Source organism: Hypanus sabinus, chromosome 11 (genome assembly GCF_030144855.1).
Source record: "Hypanus sabinus isolate sHypSab1 chromosome 11, sHypSab1.hap1, whole genome shotgun sequence".
NCBI classification, from domain to species: domain Eukaryota; kingdom Metazoa; phylum Chordata; class Chondrichthyes; order Myliobatiformes; family Dasyatidae; genus Hypanus; species Hypanus sabinus.
In genome coordinates this window covers 38,641,682-38,659,180 of record NC_082716.1, presented here as the reverse complement: position 1 = coordinate 38,659,180, position 17,499 = coordinate 38,641,682, and the positions used below count along the sequence as shown (strand labels likewise).

Here is a 17,499-nt window from a genome sequence, read left to right as displayed (position 1 = left end):
CGCCGCCGGTAGCCCATTCCATGCACTCACGACTCTCTCGTGCTAACCATTTCAACACTGGGGAAAAGCCTCTGACTATCCACATGCACAATGCCTCTCATTATCTTGTACACCTCTATCAGGTCACCTCTCATACTCCGTCACTTCAAGGAGAAAAGGCCAAGTTCACTCAACCTATTCTCATAAGGCATGCTCCCCAATCCAGACAACATCCTTGTAAATCTCCTCTGCACCCTTTCTATGGTTTCCACGTCCTTCCTGTAGTAAGGCAACCAGAACTGAGCACTATACTCCGTGGGGTCTGACCACGGTCCTATATAGTTGCAACATTACCTCTCGGCTTGCTAACTCAATCCCACGATTGATGAAGGCTAATGCACCGTATGCCTTCTTAACCACAGAGTCAACCTGTGTAGCAGCTTTGAGTGTTCTATGGACTCAGACCCCAAAACCCCTCTGATCCTCCACACTGCCAAGAGTCTTACCATTAATGCTATATGCTACCATCATATTTGACCTATCAAAATGAACTACCTCACACTTACCTGGGTTGAACTCCATCTGCCACTTCTCAGCCCAGTTTTGCATCCTATCAATGTCCCATTGTAACCTCTGACAGCCCTCCACACTAACCACAATGCCCCAACCTTTGTGTCATCAACAAATTCACTAACCCATCCCTCCACATCCTCATCCGGGTCATTTATAAAATCACAAAGAGTAGGGGATCCCAGAACAGATCCCTGAGGCACACCGCTGGTCACTGGCCTCCATGCAGAACATGACCTGTTTACAACCACTCTTTGCCTTCTGTGGGCAAACCAGTTCTGGATCTACAAAGCAATGTCCCCTTGGATACCTTTCTCAATGTCTTGCATGGGATACCTTATCAAATGCCTTGCTACAATCCATATACACTACATCTACTGCTCTACCTTCATCAATGTGTTTAGTCACATCCTCAAGAAATTCAATCAGACTCGTAAGGCACGACCTGCCTTTGACAAATCCATGCTGATTATTCCTAATCATATTATACTTCTCCAAACGTTCATAAATCCTGCCTCTCAAGATCTTCTCCAACAACTTACCAACCACTGAAGTAAGACTCACTGGCCTATAATTTCCTGGGCTATCCCTACTCCCTTCCTTGAATAAGGAAACAACATCGGCAACCCTCCAATCCTCTGGAACCTCACCCGTCCTCATTGATGATGCAAAGATTATTGTCAGAGGGTCAGCAATCTGCTCCCTCGCTTCCCACAGTAGCCTGGGGATTTATCCAACTTGATGCTTTCCAAAAGCTCCAGCACATCCTCTTCCCTAATATCTACATGCTCAAGCTTTTCAGTCCACTGCAAATCATCCCTACAATCGCCAAGATCCTTTTCCATAGTGAATACTGAAGCAAAGTATTCATTAAGTACCTCTGCTATTTCCTCTGGTTCCGTACACACTTTTCAACTGTCACACTTGATTGGTCCTATTCCCTCATGTCTTATCCTCTTGCTTTTCACATATTTGTAGTATGCCTTGGGGTTTTCCTTAATCCTGTCTGCCAAGGCCTTCTCATGGCACCTTCTGGCTCTCCTAATTTCATTCTTAAGCTCCTTCCTGCTAGCCTTATAATCTTCTAGATTCCTATCATTACCTAGTTTTTTGAACCTTTTGTAAGCTCTTTTCTCCTGGACTAGATTTACAACATCCTTTGTGCACCACAGATCATGTACCCTACCATCCTTTCCATGTCTTATTGGAACGCACCTACTCAGAATCCCGTGCAAATATCCCCTGAACATTTGCTACATTTCTTCCATATGTTTCCCTGAGAACATCTGTTTCCAATTTATACTTCCAAGTTCCTGTCTGATAACCTCATATTTCCCCTTACTCCAATTAAACATTTCCCTAACTTGTTTGTTCCTATCCCTCTCCAATGGAGATAGAATTGTGATCACTATCTCCAGAATGCTCTCCCACTGAGAGAAGTGACACCTGACCAGGTTCATTTCCCAATACCAGATCAAGTACAGCCTCTCCTCTTACAGGGTTATCTACATATTGTGTCAAGAAACCTTCCTGAACACGCCTAACAAACCCCACCCCATCTAAACCTCTCACTCTAGAAGATGCCAATCAACATTTGGGAAATTAAAATCTCCTACCACAACAACCCTGTATTATTACACTTCCGCAGAATCCGTCTCCCTATCTGCTTCTCGACATCCCTGTTACTATTGGGTGGTCTATAAAAAACACTCAGTACAGTTATTGACCCCTTTCTATTCCTAAGTTCCACCCAGAGACTCCATAGCCAACCCCTCCATGACTTCCTCCTTTTCTACAGCCATGACACTATCAACAGTGCCACGCCCCCACCTCTTTTGCCTGCCTCCCTATCCTTTCTGAAACATCTAAAGCCTGGCACTTGAAGTAGCCATTCCTGCCCCTGAACTTCCAAGTCTCTGTAATGGCCACAACATCGTAGCTCCAAGTGATGATCCACGCTCTAAGCTCATAATTTATTCATAATATTCCTCGCATTAAAATAGACACACCTCAAACCATCAGTCTGAGGGCGTCCCTTCTCTATCACCTGGCTATCCTCCCTCTCGCACTGTCTACGAGTTTTCTCTATTTGTGAGCCAACCACCTCTTCCCCAATCTCTTCAGTTTGATTCCCGCCCCCCAGCAATTCTAGTTTAAACTCTCCCCAATAGCCTTAACAAACCTCCCCACCAGGATATTGGTCCCCCTGGGATTCAAGTGCAACCCGTCCTTTTTGTACAGGTCACGCCTACTCCAGAAGAGGTCCCTAAGATCCAGAAATCTGAATCCCTGCCCCCTGCTCTAATCCCTCAGCCACACATTTATCCTCCACCTTATTCTATTCCTATACTCACTGTCGCATAGCAATGGCAGTAATCCCAAGATTACTACCTTTGAGGTCCTGCTTCTCAACTTTTTTCCTAACTCCCTGTAGTCTGTTGTCAGGATCTCCTCCCTTTTCCTACTTATGTTGTTGGTACCAATATGTATCATGACCTGTCACTGTTCTCCCTCCCACTGCAGTATATCTTGGACGCGATCTGGAACACCTGGGAGGCAAACTACCATCCACTGGTCCTGTGTCCACAGAATCGCCTATATGAGCTCCTAAACATAGAGCCCCTTATCACTGCTGCCATCCTCTTCCTTTCCCTCCCCTTCTGAGCCACAGGGTCAGACTCTGTGACAGAGGTGCGACCACTGTTAAGCCAGGTAAGCCATTCCCCACCCCCCAACAGTACTCAAGCAGGAATACTTATTGTTAAGGAGGACAGCTACTGGGGTACTCTCTAGTACCTGCTTCTTGCCTTTCCCTCTCCTGACTGTTACCCACTCCTCTGATCCCAGGGTGACTAACTGCCTATAGCTTCTCTCAATCACCTCCTCACTCTTCCTGACCAGACGAAGGTCATCGAGCTGCATCTCCAGTTCCCTAACGCGGTCTCCAAGGAGCTACAGCTCGATGCACCTGGTGCAGATGTGGTCATCCGGGAGACCAGGCATCTCCAGCACCTCCCACATCTGACACCAAGCACAGAAAACCAGCCTCACACACATACTTTCTGTCTTTATTTTAAACAGATAACCTACCTGGTCTCGACCCCTTTTCACCAAAGCCTTCCTATTCTGTCTCTTACTACTCTGTCGCCCGCTCTGTAAATCTGTCTTCCTTTTAAACTCTTCCTGCTCTTCTCACTGGCCGACCTCCGCGTGCTTGCGTGGTTGTGCCCTGTTCAAACTGCTGAAGAAATAACCTACCATGCCACGTCAAGATCCATGCTACAGGACTGAAGGATTCAAGAACAGGTTGAACAAAAAAGCTACAGCACAAAGTTCAGCAGTGAGTTCTATAAACAGATAATGAACACTGATGGAGGCACCAGTGATATAGATTTCAATACCTGTCTGTTGAAAATTCAAGGCCGAGTCCAAGACATCATTATTCCTTTATTTCACTGTGTGATCTACTTCTAGATTTTCAGTAACAGATCAACAAACATTGTAGCTTGCCTCTCAAAAGATCCTTTTAATGCCAGCAATGGAGTAAATATGATCCACACTGAAACAACTTATTCATCATGCTAACTGTCCCAGTCAGTTTTCTGATGGGCATGATTTTACCCCAAAATGATCTCGACTGCAATTTAGCACAAGTAAAATAACTTTTACGCATAATCTGTGCATAACTAAATGTATGTAAATAGATTTTAAGACTTTGGCCCTTTAACCCCCTTAGTATGCTACATGAATAGCTGAAAGAAAAGTGCACTTCTTACCAAAGGGATTCAATCACTGACGGGCTGGTGCAGTCTGCTCCAACTGCTCTCATACGGCACAGAACTCGTGTGACATTCCCATCAACCACACCAGTTACCTATAAGGAGCAAAGAGCTAGTCATGGTTAAAACAATTATATTTCAATCTATTAAAAGAATACATAATACATAACCATTTGGAATCATTATCACTGGGTTTTCTATTCTTTAAAATGTGACTTCAAAATATAAAGTTTCTTCTCAAGCATTTTCAAGGTTTTCTTGTGCACATTGTTCTTATATTTAGATAACCTTGAACTTTCTCCCAGTTGAGAAGAACTTAAAAAAAAATTCTGGACAATTATTCTCCAGGCCTTACCTTTGAAAAAAAAATAATTTGAAGCATAGCAAATAAGCACCTATGAAACAACAATTATTCCAACTAAAATGTTACTCTCATTTCTTTTCTTTCCTCTACCGTTTCTAGTTTCATCCTCAACTCTAATTTTGAGGCCCTTAGGGGAAATAAAACAACTAAACAGTTTAATGGTTATTGTCTTCTCATACTGTGTGAATCAACACAACGTTCTACAATGCTCTACTTAATCAACACACTGTGCCCAGATTACAGCAGGGTTCCAATCCTGAGAACCATTCAAAAACCGAACTCTCTGTAAATTGGAAATGAACAAACACTGGCTATGGGGGGTGGGGGGAAATCATGAAACAATTGTGACAGGAGAGCAACCAGGCTTGGAAAGAGCAGCTGGCAGCCACTGACACAATGAGTGAGCAAGCAAATCTACTCAACGCACTCAGCTCTACTCGGCTCGAACCAGCCCCTGACTGCCATGGCTCAGTGGATGGCTCACAGACATACCCCATACTCACTCAGCAAAAAATGTCAGTCGCCTCACAGCAGCAAGCAAGTACATCTTTCCAGTCCCCCAAACGTATGTTATACATCTTTCCAGTCCCCCAAATGTATGTTCTGTTTTTCCATAAATAGGATGTTTGGTACTTTGGGAGGGCTAGTTATTGAAAATGGGATTGGTTACTTCTAATGAGTTCATGGCAAAATATTGCTCCATCTCAGAATTCGGAATATGCCAAGTATCCCCACAGGAAAATGAACCTCAGGGTTGTGTACAGATATGAACTTTGATACTAAATTTAATTTAACCTTTAAATTAAAATACAATAAACTAAACAATTAACAAGGAGATGCACATTTTAAGAATACACTGTAATAAACATTGGAGTCTAGCAACACATTTAGCTTCCTTACCTGCCCAAATGCGATTGAGGCAATAGCAGCAGCTGTGTATCTCCCAACACCAGGCAGCAGCTTTTGCAGCTCTTCTGCACTCTTTGGCATGTCACCTTTGAACTCTGACAAAACCTATGAGGAAGGGATGGCACTTAAAGGCTCCATTGCTCTGAGAAAAATCCACAAACGCTTTTTTCCTCTAGCAAACAAGTACCAAGGATTGCAGCAAAAAATAGGTTAGATAACATTTAGATATTCCTACAATTGCCTGTACTAAAGTGGTCCAGTCAGTGCTGCTCTAAATGGAGAAGAGCAGTTCTAATTTTCACCACTTCCTGGCAATGACATGCCTTGTTTTTACAACCAGATGACTATTGATCTGAAGCACACTGCACAGAGAATTATTGACAAACTTCCTACATCCGAACTCTGCTGTACATACAACTGCAAAATGCCTTATTTTTTAATACATTTATAACATGCATTTGTGGTCAATCACCATTCTTTACTAAAAATAAAGCAGAGATGAACAGTTATCAACAGTGCTATAGCACAGCAATAATACAAGGTTACCTTTTGTGCTCCTTCATGCAGTCTTCTTCCGCGGGAGTAATATCCAAGACCAGACCACATTTCATTAACTTCCTACAAGACAACATTAAGGGGACAATTTACTATAATGCACTGATAACACTGATAAAAACTGCTCTATGCTGTTTATACTGGTAAAAATTGGTTTATACTGGTAAAAACTGTTTTATACTGGTATAAACCTGTTAATAGTGGTAACAACTGGTAAAAAAAACCTGGTTCATATACTGGTTTGTAGCGGTAAAAAAGTAAAAACTGGTTTATACCGGTAAAAACTCTACAAACTGTTTTATACCGTTAAAAACTGGTACAGACCGGTTTATACTGGTAAAAACTGGTATAAACTGGTTTATACTGGTAAAAACTGTTTTAACCTGGTTTGTTCTGTTTTATACTGCTAAAAACTGGTTTAAACAACACACACAAGATGCTGGTGGAACACAGCAGGCCAGGCAGCATCTACAGGGAGAAGCACTGTCGACCTTTCAGGCCGAGACCCTTCGTCAGGACTAGCTGAAAGGAAAGATTCCAAGAGATTTGAAATTAGGAGGGGGAGGGGGAAATGAGAAATGATAAGAGAAGAAACCGCTTTTAACCAATATAAACCGGTTCTGACAGGTTTTAACCAGTATAAACCGATTCTGCCAGGTTTTAACTGATATAAACCAGTTTTGACCGGTTTTAACTGCTTTTAACCAGTATAAACCGGATCTGACCAGTTTTAACCAGTTTAAACCACTTTCAACCAGTATAAACTGGTTCTGACAGATTTTAACCAGTATAAACTGGTTTTAAAGTTTTAAACACTTTTAACCAGTTTTTACCAGTATAAACCAGTTTTTACCAGCATAAACCAGTATAACAACACACACAAAACGCTGATAGAACACAGCAGGCCAGGCAGCATCGATAGGGAGAAGCGCTGTTGACATTTCGGGCCGAGACCCTTCGTCAGGACCAGGTTTATACTGGTTTGCACTGGTACAAACTGTCTTAACCTGGTTTGTTCTGTTTTATACTGCTAAAAACTGGTTTAAACAACACACACAAAATGCTGGTGGACCCTTCATCAGGACTAACTGAAAGGAAAGATTCTAAGAGATTTGAAAGTAGGAGGGGGAGGGGGAAATGAGAAATGATAGAAGACCCGAGGGGGTGGGTTTATACTGGTAAAAACTGGTTTGTACTGGTATAAAGTGGTTTATCCTGCTTTGTACTGTTTTATACTGGTAAAAACTGTTTTAAACAACACACACAAAATGCTGGTGGAACACAGCAGGCCAGGCAGCATCTTTAGGGAGAAGCACTGTCGACATTTCGGGCCGAGACCCTTCATCAGGACTAACTGAAAGGAAAGATTCTAAGAGATTTGAAAGTAGGAGGGGGAGGGGGAAATAAGAAATGATAGAAGACCCGAGGGGATGGATTTATACAGGTAAAAGCTGGTTTAAACCGCTTTAAACCAGTATAAACTGGTTCTGAGGTTTTAACCAGTATAAACCAGTTTTAACTGGTTTTAAAGTTTTAAACAGTTTTAACCAGTTTTTACTGGTATAAACCAGCATAAACAACACTCACAAAATGCTGGTAGAACACAGCAGGCCAGGCAGCATTGATAGTTTTGGGCCGAGACCCTTCGTCAGGACCAGGTTTATACTGGTTTGCACTGGTAAAAACTGGTAAAAGCCGGTGTATACTGGTAAAAACAGGTATAAACTGGTTTATCCTGTTTTGTACTGTTTTATACGGGTAAAAACTGTTTTAAACAACACACACAAAATGAGAAATGATAGGAGAAGTCCTGAGGGGGTGGGTTTATACTGGTAAAAACTCTACAAACTGGTTTATACTGGTTTGTACTGGTAAAAACTGGTTTATACTGTTTTATACTGTTAAAAATTTGCAAAAAATGGTTTATACTGGTACAAACTGGTAAAAAAACTGGTTCATACTGGTAAAAACTACAAACTGGTTTATACAGTTAAAAACTGGTTTATACCGGTACAAACTGGTAAAAAAAACTGGTTCATACTGGTAAAAACTCTACAAACTGGTTTATACTGTTAAAAACTGGTACAGACTGGTTTATACTGGTAAAAACTGTTTTAACCTGGTTTGTTCTGTTTTATACTGCTAAAAACTGGTTTAAACAACACACACAAGATGCTGGTGGAACACAGCAGGCCAGGCAGCATCTCTCGGGAGAAGCACTGTCGACGTTTCGGGCCGAGACCCTTTGTCAGGACTAACTGAAAAGAAAGATTCCAAGAGATTTGAAATTAGGAGGGGGAGGGGGAAATGAGAAATGATGAGAAGACCGGAGGGGATGGATTTATACAGGTAAAAGCTGGTTTAAACCACTTTTAACCAGTATAAACTGGTTCTGACAGGTTTTAACTTTTAACCAGTATTAGTTTAGTTTTTACTGGTATAAACCAGCATAAACCAGTTTTTACCAGCATAAACCAGTATAACAACACACACAAAATGCTGGTAGAACACAGCAGGCCAGGCAGCATCGATAGGGAGAAGTGCTGTGGATGTTTCGGGCTGAGACCCTTCGTCAGGACCAGGTTTATACTGTTAAAAACTGGTTTATACTGGTTTGCACTGGTAAAAACTGGTACAAACTGGTTTATACTGGTAAAAGCCAGTGTATACTGGTATAAACTGGTTTATTCTGCTTTGCACTGTTTTATACTGGTTAAAACTGTTTCAAACAACACACACAAAATGAAAATGCTGGTGGAACACAGCAGGCCAGGCAGCATCTATAAAAAGAAGCACTGTCGACGTTTCGGGCTGACACCCATCGTCAGGACTAACTGAAAGGAAAGATTCTAAGAGATTTAAACGTAGAGGGGGAGTGGGAAATGAGAAATGATAGGAGAAGACCCAAGGGGGTGGGTTTATACTGGTACAAACTGACAAAAGAAACTGGTTCATACTGGTAAAAACTGGTTTATACTTATTTATCCTGGTTTATTATAAAGCCTTTGCATCATATCCCTATGCTTATATTCTAGACCTCTTGAAATGAATACCAACATTGCATTGCCCTTCCTCACCATTAACTCAAATTCAAGTTAACCTTCAGGGTGTTCTGCACAAAATCTCCCAAGTCCCCTTGCATTTCAGATTTTTGGATTTTCTCCCCATTTAGAACATAGTCTGCACATTTATATCTTCTACCAAAGTACATGACCATGCATTTACCAACATTGTATTTTATTTGCCACTTCCTTGCCCATTCTCCTAATCTGTCTCAGTCCTTCTGTAGCCTTCCTGTTTCCTCAACACTACCATCTCAACTATCTTTGTATCATCTGCAAACTTGGCAACAAAGCCATCTATTCCATTATCTAAATCATTGATATACAGCATAAAGAGAAGCGGTCCCAACACTGAACACTATGGAACACTGGCAGCCAACCAGAAAAGGATCCCCTTATTCCCACTCACTGCCTCCTACCAATCAGCCAATGCTCTAACAATGCTAATAACTTTCCTGTAATATCTTGGGCTTTTAACTTGGTAAGCAGCCTCCAATGTGCCACCTTGACAAAGGCCTTCTAAAAATCCAAATATACAACATCCACTGCATCCGCTTTATATATCCAACACAGTGGATTGAAGTTAATTGAACTATCAGTTAATTGGGGCAGCTGCTTATTTGGAACAACTTGTACAGAACAAAAACTAATCGAGAAAATAGCTGGGATTCCTTTCATTTTATTTGGGACAAAAGACTGTTGCTGAACAGTTTCTAATTGGCATTAGTTGTGTGGCTGTTAGACACTATGTCATGGTCAGAGCAAACAGTTTTTAAATAATGTCAGTTGTATGTGTTTAGGGTTCAAAAAGCAATGATTTTTCTCACTGATAGTTGGCAAGAAATAAGCAATAAAACAATTCAGTGCTGTTTTGCTCACTGCGGTTTCAAGCATTCAGAAACAACGGAGTGAAAATGAAATGATTTCACTACTTCATGTTAGGAACTACGAAGAATTTGACAATCATCTTGAACGTTACAATGAAAATGAAGATTTGGAGGACACAATCATGAAAAGTATTGTATGAAGGCAGTTCATTATCCACACAAGATGTCTGCACTGATTTTGTTCATTTACAGTCAATCAAAAGAACAGGTCACTTTAAATACGATGAATTCCTCCATTGATCCCAAGGTAGGTGGCATCCGTTAGCTTTGTGCGACCATGGATCTGCGCCTGGAAAGTCTTGCTTTAGTCTGTGTTGGTAGAGCAGCATCTGTTGTAGCTGTAGAGGCCCACACAGGAGTGACAGTCTCAGCTACAGCGACTGCACTTGAAGGCGCTGTCCTCCAGTGTTGTCTTGGTGCTGTTTTTTCAGCGAATGCGCTTTTCTTCAGCAGCAAGCCACAGCTTCTCTTCTCCTCTTTTTAGATCTCTGCATAGTTCCAGCCTCCAACGAGAGCAATCACTTGCAATGTCCTCCCACCTCTCAACATTCATGTTCAGTGACTTCATGTCTCTCTTGCAGACATCTTTGAAACAAAGATGGGGCCGCCCTTGTGCTCTCTTGCCCAAGGCCAGTTCTCTGTACAGCAGGTCTTTCAGGATCCTCCCATCTGACATGTGGTGTACGTGGCCTAGCCAATGGAGATGGCGTTGTTGGAGCAGGGTGAAGAGGCTGGGTATCTGGGCGTCGGCCAGGACCTCATTGTTGGTGACTTGGTCAATCCACTTGATGTCCAGGATGCGTCTCAGGCTGCAAAGATGGAAGGCTTGTCTGTAGGAGAGGCTCCACGTCTTGCTGCCATAAAACAGCGTGCTGAGAACGCAGGCCCTGTAGACTGCAACCTTGGTGTCCGTTGTCAGCTTTCTGTTCTCCCAGAATCTCTTCATCAGCTTGGTGAATGTTGAGGCTGCTCGTCCGATCTGTCTGTTGATCTCGGGGTCTAGGGAGAGACTGTCTTTGATGGTGGAGCCTAGGTATGTAAACTCGTGAACTACCTCCAGCTCATAGTTGTTGATGGTAATGTCAAAGGGTGCTCAACACCTTGGCCCAACACATTGGTCTTCTTCAGGCTGATGGTCAAGCTGAAGTCCTGGCAGGCTCCTGAGAAGCTGTCCATGAGGCGTTGCAGTTGCTCTTCAGAGTGCGTTGCCAGTGCCACATTGTCTGTAAACAATATGTCCCTGATGAGTACTTCACAAACCTTGATTTTTGCCCTGTTAGTCTGACCTCAGTGGTTGGGAAGATGTTGGAGTAAACTGTTAAGCATGGGGTCTCAGGGTGCTTGGAGGCACATGAAAAAATAGGCTGTAGTCAGCATGATTTCCTCAAAGGATAATCTTGCCTCACAAATCTCTTGGAATTCTTTGAAGAAATAACAAGTATGAAAGACAAAGGAGAACTGTTAGATGTTGTGTACTTAAGATTTTCCAAAGGTCTTTGACAAGGTGCCACACATGAGGCTGCTTAACAAATTACAAGGCCATGGTATTACAGGAAAGATTCTAGCATGGATAAGGCAGTAGCTGATTGGCAGGAAGCAAAGAGTGGGAATAAAGGGAGCTTTTACTGGTTGGCTTCTGGTGACTAGTGTTTCACAGGGTCTGTGTTGGGACCAATTCTTTTTACGTTACATGTCAATGATTTGTTTGCTGAAATTGATGGCTTCGTTGCAAAGTTTCCAGACGATACAAAGATAGGTGCTTTTGAGGAAATAAGGCTACAGAAGGGCTTATACAGATTAGAGCAGGGGTCAGCAACCTTTACCACTTAAAGAGCCATTTTGACCCGTTTCCCACAGAAAACACTGGGAGCCACAAAACCCGTTTGACATTTAAAATGAAATAACACTGCATACAACTTTTTTTTTTGCCTTTTAAGTAAAATACTCAATGTCTACCATGAAGTGTAGCTTTTCCACCACTCTGGTTGTTCCAGCTCAGGAAAGGTGAGCCCCTTGCTGCCCAGGAAAGTTTTCACTTCTTTCAGACACGCAACAAAGCGTTTCAGCACCTCCCCTCTGGACAGCCACCGGACTTTGTTGTGCAGCAGGAGATCAGAATATGCGCTTTCCAGCTCGTCCAGTAACAAACGGAATTGATGGTGATTTAAACTTTTTGCCATTATTTTATTGACAATCTGAATGACAACATCCATTACTTCTGTGCATTCCGGAGGAAATGTTTGAGCGCACAGTGCCTCTTGGTGCAAGATGCAGTGAAAAGTCAGCAGCTTTCTGTCCAGTGACTTCTGCAGTAAAGCCACAAATCCCTTGTGCGCTCCTGTCATACTTGGTGCCCCATCAGTAGCTACTGACACCAGGTGGGTAGTCTTTATTCCTTTGGCTCTTAAACAACTCAAGACAGCCTCACAGATGTCCTCCCCCCGTGTTTGGCCTTTTAGAGGTATCAACTCAATCATTTCTACCTGTGGCCCGGCAGAGTTTACATACCGGCAGAACAGCACTATTTGTTCAATATCACCTTTGTCTTTAGACTCGTCACAGGCAATCGAGTAAGCCACAGCTGAATTGATGTCTTTAATTTTCTGTCTTGTGATGTCTTCTGCAATTTTTATGGTTCTGTCTTTGACAGTCTTTGCAGAGAGGGGCATATCCCTGATTTTCTGCACAATTTCACTCTTGCATTTAAAGTCCGTGAATAGATGTTCTGAAATCTTAATGAAAGATTCTTTTATATATTCACCACCTGTAAACTGCTTCCCGTGCCTGACTATTTCCTGAGTGGCAACAAAACTAGCATATGTAGTTGATTTTCCAGACTTCATCCACTTCTTGAAATGATTTTTGCTCAGATCAACCTTCCGCATCAGTTCCGAAATGGCTTTTTTTCTCTCATCTCCATCCGGTTATTTTTGAGCAAAGTCTGCGTGCTTACTCTGGAAATGTCTTGCGACATTTGATTTTTTGTTGTTTGCTAGTTTCCCATTGCATATTAAGCATACCGGTAAACCAGTGTCGTCAGCAGTGAAAGCAAATGAATCTGCCCACGTATCATTAAACGTTCTGTTTTCTTCAGTCACTTTTCTTTTTTTAGAATTCTCCATAGTTGGCCTACCTTGGATCGAAAAATTAAAGAAATCGCGCACTGGCGGGTGTCAGGCACTGGCAGTGGTGACGTATATTAATAGCGACAAAAAACACGTTTTATTTAGATTGTACAAGATCACCATAATCTTCAAATTTAGAATTACAATTCAAAAATTAACAAAATAACATAAAATATATTTTAATTAAATACTCATCATTTATTTTCCAAAGCCACAGGGAGCCAGAGCACAGAGATGAAAGAGCGGCGGGTTGCCGACCCCTGGATTAGAGATATGGGCAAAGAAGTAGCACATGGAATAGTGTTAGAATATGTGTGGTCCACTTTGGTAGAAGAAATGAAAGGCTTAACTATTTTCTAAATGGAGAGAAAGTACAAAGAACAGTGGCACAAAGAGACAGGATTCCTTGTGCAGGATTCCCTAAAATTAATTTGCAGTTTGAGTCTGTGGTGAGAAAGGAAAATGCAACATTAGCATTCATTTCAAGAGGACTAGAATATAAAAGCAAGGATGGAATGTTGAGACTTTAAAGCACTGGTAATACCTCACTAAGAGTATTGCCCCTCATCTTAGAAAAGATGTGCTGAAACTGGACAGTGTTCAAAGGAGGTTCCCAAAAATTATTCCAGGACTGGATTGCTTGTCATATGAAGAGCAGTTGAAGGCTCTGGGCTTGTATTCACTAGAATTCAGAAGAATGAGGGGTGACCTCATTGAAGTCTATCGAATGGTGAAAAGCCTTGAAAGAGTGGATGTGGAGAGGATACTTCCACTGGTAATAGAGTCTAAGACCAAAAGACACAACCTCAGAATAGAGGGACATCCTTTTAGAATAGAAACGAGGAGGAATTTCTCCAGCGAGAGTGGAGAATCTGTGGAATTCATTGCCACGGGCAGCTGCGGAGGCCAAGTCTTTATGTATATTTAAGGCAGAAGCTGGTAGATTCTTGATTGGTCAGGACATGAAGGGATATGGGGGGGGGGGGGGAGAAGGCAGCAGATTGGGGCTGAGAGGAAAAATGGATCAACCATGGTGAAATGGCAGAGCAGATTCAATGGGTCAAATAGCCTAACTCTGCTCCTATATCTTATGGTCTTTGGGCATTGCACTTCTGACAGATGACGCTGGGGCCCTCTGTAAGAAGTAATACTACACAAGCACCGAATGCTCATTCTTCGTGGAAACCTGAAAAGCAAATTGCTTTGGGACACAGTCTTCTCCCCTTGGACTTTGGGTGGCATCGCTAATGCACAGGAGTGAGCAGCGTACTCGAGTGATAGCAAAACTCATTGGCAATTGCCTTGAATAAACCTTAAGTTTGTAACCCTGACTTCCATGGAACAAACAGTATAGGCACAAGTGTGAACCTGCTTTTAACATTTCAGTGAGGATTAAAAATTCAGTTTGGCTACTGTCCCTTTGAATGGCATTAATTTAGGGAAGCAGTTATGAGAGAGTAAGAGAAAAACTTAGACAGGAGGGGTTGAAACATCCCAGAGATGAATTTTGTGGCAATACTTAGGGCATGTTTTATACCAGAAAAATATTTACAGAATTAACAAAAATTCTGCAGGAAGATCAGGGACAAATTTCTAGCCATGGTGCCAAAAGGTTCAGAAACAAGGGCCTAAGTGTTTTGCTCTGCATTCAGCCTATTTTCAGACATACAGCACATTTCCCCCCCCACCCACCTTATCCTTTCCATACTCATTTCACAACTAAACACCAAGTTACATAATAAATCTCCAATTATTTTAAATGCTAAAAGGTTTCCTGGCTTGATGGATGTAAGGCTGTACAGAAAGAACCAGTTAATTAATAGGGTCGATTGTCCAGATACACAATCTGTTGACAAATGGCTACCAAGCAGACCCATGCATTAGCCTTAATTAAATTACCTTTTAATGAAGCATACCAAGTCAACCAGTCACTACAGGTGGCTATTAGCTGACTGTGGTGCATATTAAACCAAAGTAAGCTAATAGCCACCTGTAGCTCACTGTTCATTACTCACAGAAGGAAAAAGACTATGAATGACCATAAATGAATAAACATTCTTCATGAAGGCATCAGATGTGACAGGTATTAATGATCTGAGGTGACTTGGTTGCAAACAAAAAATCTTCTACCTAATTCCAGACAACAAATGGATCCATTGTCCAGCTTGGGCAAGCTATGCCAAATTACTTTCTAAAGAAGCTTTAATTTTATAGGAAACAGGAGCCTCAGGAACTGGCCTTTCATGTTAAGCAAAAGTAAACAAGGAAGCTTATGTAACTGGTGTAATAATGCAACGCAATTCGTTGTGTCAAGCACTTCCAGTTACGTATTGTACAAAGAATCTATAAAATGCAGTATGGTACTGAAATTCTACGTTCCTTTTCGAACACTCACCAAGAATACTCCTATAAAAGGCACACCCCATGCTCAGCAGTCAGACACTGTCACAGGAAACCTCAGTAACACCCAAGGCTGAGTCTGTATGAGAGAGGGGCAATATTTCAGCTGGCTGCAAATCATTGCTATATGTGAATTTGGGTGTGCAGTGGGTGTGGTAGAATGGAGGCACAATCTTGGAGTTTACGTTACTGAAATGTTGGGATTAGTGTTCCAGATCTTGGGGGTGAAGATAATGAGAAATCCAGAAGGCTAGATAGTAAATAATAAGGATGATCTTAGTTAGTCTAACTCAGAGTAACATTATCAAATTCTATGCATCCCAGTGATAAGACTAATTTTTCTGGCCTCTTTATGAGGTGATATAATGTGAGGCTTATCTAGCAAGGAAATTGCACATATAAATGTTCCATTCAATTTCTGGAGTGAGGGAAGACTCCGAAACAGTTGTGGCATTTCATTACAGGAAAAGTCCAGGCTTCATTGCATTTAAGTGGTACACAAACAACATCCGCCTACATTAGCGAAGATCACCAAATTAAAGAAGCATTTTAAACAAGTCAAATTGCAGCATATGGTCAATAAAACAGTATAATGAAAAAAAAACATTGAAGATTTGAAGATTTTCAGAGGTTTCGTGGAAATTAGTACAAAGTGTTGACTCACATGTCTTTTACCTCAAGAGTGGCTTTAGCAAGGTCCTGCAGGTTTGACCACCTCTGGAATTGAAAACAGTGGCAGGATATAAATAGAAACATAGAAAACATACAGCACAATAAAGGCCCTTTGGCCCACAAAGCTGTGCCAAACATGGCCCTACCTTAGAACTACCAATGCTTTACCCATAGCCCTCTATTTTTCTAAGCTCCATGTACCTATCCAGGAGTCTCCTAAAAGACCCTATTGTATCCGCCTCCACCACCAACGCCAGCAGCCCATTCCACATACTCACCACTCTGCATAAAAAACTTACCCCTGACATCTCCTCTGTACCTACTTCCAAGCACCTTAAAACTATGCCCTCTCTTGCTAGCCAATTCAGCCCTGGGTAAAAAGCCTCTAACTATACACACGATCAATGACTCTCATTATCTTACACACCTCTATCAAGTCACCTCTCATCCTCCTTCACTCCAAGGAGAAAAGGCTTAGTTCACTTAACCTATTCTCATAAGGCATGCTCCCCAATCCAGGCAACATCCTTGTAAATCTCCTCTGCACCCTTTCTATGGCTTCCAAATCCTTCCTATAGTGAGGCAACCAGAATTGAGGACAGTACTTCAAGTGGGGTCTGACCAGGGTCCTATATAGCTGCAACATTACCTCTCAGCTCTTAAACTCAATCCCACGATTGATGAAGGCCACAATGCACCTTCATAATGCCTTCTTAACCACAGAGTCAACCTGCATAGCAGCTTTGAGTGTCCTATGGACTCGGACCCCAAGATCCCTCTGATCCTCCACACTGCCAAGAGTCTTACCATTAATACTATATTCTGCCATCTTCTGCCATCATATTTGACCTACCAATATTCTGCCATCATATTTGACCTACAATCATATTTGAATGTACCATCTGCAGCAACTACACTATTTTCAGAATGAAGCCAAGTAAAAGAGCTTTTTTTTTACCTGCATCCATTTGTTATAGTAGTTAATCACAGTGGCAACTTGTGTTTGCTGCAACATTATCTCTGATACCCAAACTGTGAAGAAGCACAAGATAAAGAGTAATATAAAATACATCTTTATTTAAAGGAAAAAGGGTCTGTCAGATAACGAAAATAACACGCTTTATCTAATTTGCCTTCTAATATCCTGGTACTTCCATCAAACAACCATAAGATGAACTAAGAACAGCAGTCAATTAA

General features: G+C 41.8%; 1 protein-coding gene across 4 annotated transcripts in view; it reads right to left on the bottom strand.

The window, feature by feature from the left end:
- Positions 1-17,499, bottom strand: part of mutyh (mutY DNA glycosylase) — a 54,083-nt gene that overhangs the window by 12,159 nt on the left and 24,425 nt on the right. For all 4 annotated transcript variants that reach the window (XM_059984164.1, XM_059984166.1, XM_059984168.1 and 1 more), the window contains exons 5-9: positions 17,261-17,334; positions 16,306-16,347; positions 6,148-6,219; positions 5,593-5,706; positions 4,326-4,423 (exon numbers count right to left, since the gene is read on the bottom strand). In XM_059984164.1, coding sequence (XP_059840147.1) covers positions 4,326-4,423; positions 5,593-5,706; positions 6,148-6,219; positions 16,306-16,347; positions 17,261-17,334 — 400 coding nt within the window. The remainder of the gene's footprint in view (positions 1-4,325; positions 4,424-5,592; positions 5,707-6,147; positions 6,220-16,305; positions 16,348-17,260; positions 17,335-17,499) is intronic.